Source organism: Sphaeroforma arctica (genome assembly GCF_001186125.1).
Source record: "Sphaeroforma arctica JP610 unplaced genomic scaffold supercont1.4309, whole genome shotgun sequence".
NCBI lineage: Eukaryota > Ichthyosporea > Ichthyophonida > Sphaeroforma > Sphaeroforma arctica.
The window spans coordinates 527-2,562 of NW_014036249.1; the positions used below are offsets into that span (position 1 = coordinate 527).

The 2,036-nt window shown below is 42.9% G+C and overlaps 1 protein-coding gene across 1 annotated transcript; it reads left to right on the forward strand.

Moving 5' to 3' along the window:
* Nucleotides 1-1,002: 1,002 nt before the first annotated feature.
* SARC_14214 (hypothetical protein) lies at nt 1,003-1,922 on the forward strand (the record flags this gene model as incomplete). Its single annotated transcript, XM_014291653.1, has 1 exon — nt 1,003-1,922. A coding segment is annotated over exon 1 (888 nt), but the record flags the coding sequence as incomplete, so codon positions are not given.
* Between the last annotated feature and the right edge of the window lie 114 nt (nt 1,923-2,036).

The window sequence follows — 2,036 nt, forward strand, 5'->3', positions numbered from 1 at the left end:
TATAACAAAGCTGCTTTAAACTTTAAACTAATCACCAAATCTTTTGATAAATTGGTGTCGCAGGGCTGATTTATGGGAATAAGGGTACGTGTGCTAAATAAATGGCTACAGCTTTGTAATTTTCCAGAAACAATCGAGTGCTTAATGTACCACTCTCTTGATTTGGTTGTGTTGGCGCTGTTTCGTCCAGTAATTCACATGGTCATGACTGTCGTGTGGACTTATGCAATTTTTAGCTGCGTTTAACTTATGGCATGTCATGTTTTGGGTACACTGCCCGACAGATATCGTAGTGATCGGTAGCAACAAAACTGTCACGACAAACACAGCGAAAATAACGATAACGGTTTTGATGAGAATCTGATTTTTCTTAGTTTGGTAATGACTACATATTGAGAATTGCACAAGCTGAGCACTTTGTATTCAGTTTTATACTTGGCAAATCAAGAATGTCATCCATGCCACCACAGTACCACCCAGTCAACCACAGGTTATATTCTGAAGATCTGTTTTTAATCCGAATCTGTAGAATTCAAGTGTCAGCGTTTCAACAATCAATACGAGGTCTCATTTCTGATTTCGTAGCGTCTAACATGTTGGTACAAGTCAATGTAGAACTTTAGACGCGTGTAAATAGTAGCTCACTCACTCATATTTACAGGTCACTGATCTATCTTCTTATTGGTAGAACTATTATTTTTAAATTTGTATTTATGTACAGCTGGAATGTCTATTTGTTTTAAAAATTATACAAGGCTTGAATATTTAAAAAAAAAGCTGGCGTAGAAATCTATTTTTAAATAAAGCTTGATGAGTCATCGATAAATATTTGATTTATTGCCGATTAAAAAAATATACGCTATGCATATTCAAAATTCATAGCCTGGGCTGCCTGGCGGCCTGAGCCCTGAGGCGGCCTGAGTGATTGTGCCTCCTATCCACGTCAGGTGTAAAAAAAAATAGAGGGTATTTAATAAACTTCAACCATTCTTCAGCGAAAGCGTACAAACGTTGGATCTTGATAGTAGCGAATAATGGCAGATATAAACGCGGATGTGGTGTCTGACGGTGCCGTGGAAGTGGATGACAGCAGCGGTATGACCAATGATGCAAATCTAACTTTGGCTGCTTTAAACCAGACTTTTGAAGCAATTGCTCCCAGTAATATTTCAGATATTCAGCTGCCACTTCCACCGCTGCCGGCCCCAGGGTTGGTAGAGGCGTCTCTATCGCCATCTCCTGTGCCCTCTATCACCCTCGTATCTACGATTGATACCCTTCCGGTGCCAAGTGTATCTTATGTGTCACACAGCACAGTGTCCAGTGCTACACCCTCTCACTCACTATCCCTCTCACCTGCAGTATCCGTAACCCCTACTATATCAGCTGTCGATATAAGTATATCACCTACAATGACAGCTATTAGTAGCGTAGCTGCATCAGTACTAGCCTCGGTGTCGCCATCACCTGTAGTAAGCAGTCTACCTTCAGCATCACTAACGCCAGCACATACCATCTCTGAGGACAAGCATATCGATACGAGTGTGCTGGTACACGCCTGGATACCCTTCACTTTCGCATGGGTCGTATGTGCAGCCTTCACACTGTCCTTTGTACTGTTGTTCAAGTCTAAGACACACAGCAAGTGGCAGGCAACTCTGCTGTGTGCACTCACATGCATCACCACTCTCGCGCTGTTCATACTCCTGCCGGTAGATGTATTCCTGGTCTCCGCCTCTAAGATGAACGACGGCACCTTGGCTGCGTGGGCGAGTGAGGGATCTATCGAATGGGTACAGTCATTAATGTCACACGTGTATATGGGGTTGTATACTACGCTGCTACTGCTGATATTCTTTGTGCTGCCGTTTGCGTTTTTCTACTTTGACGAGCCAGGACCGGAGACTGCCCCACCCGCGTCGGTATGTGAAATCAATCGGAGTTCTGAACACCGCATTGCGTTTTCATCGCATGTTTATGAAATAACTACGAATGTTTCTCGATGCAAAACTTTGTCTTGTGTTGCTTGCGATATA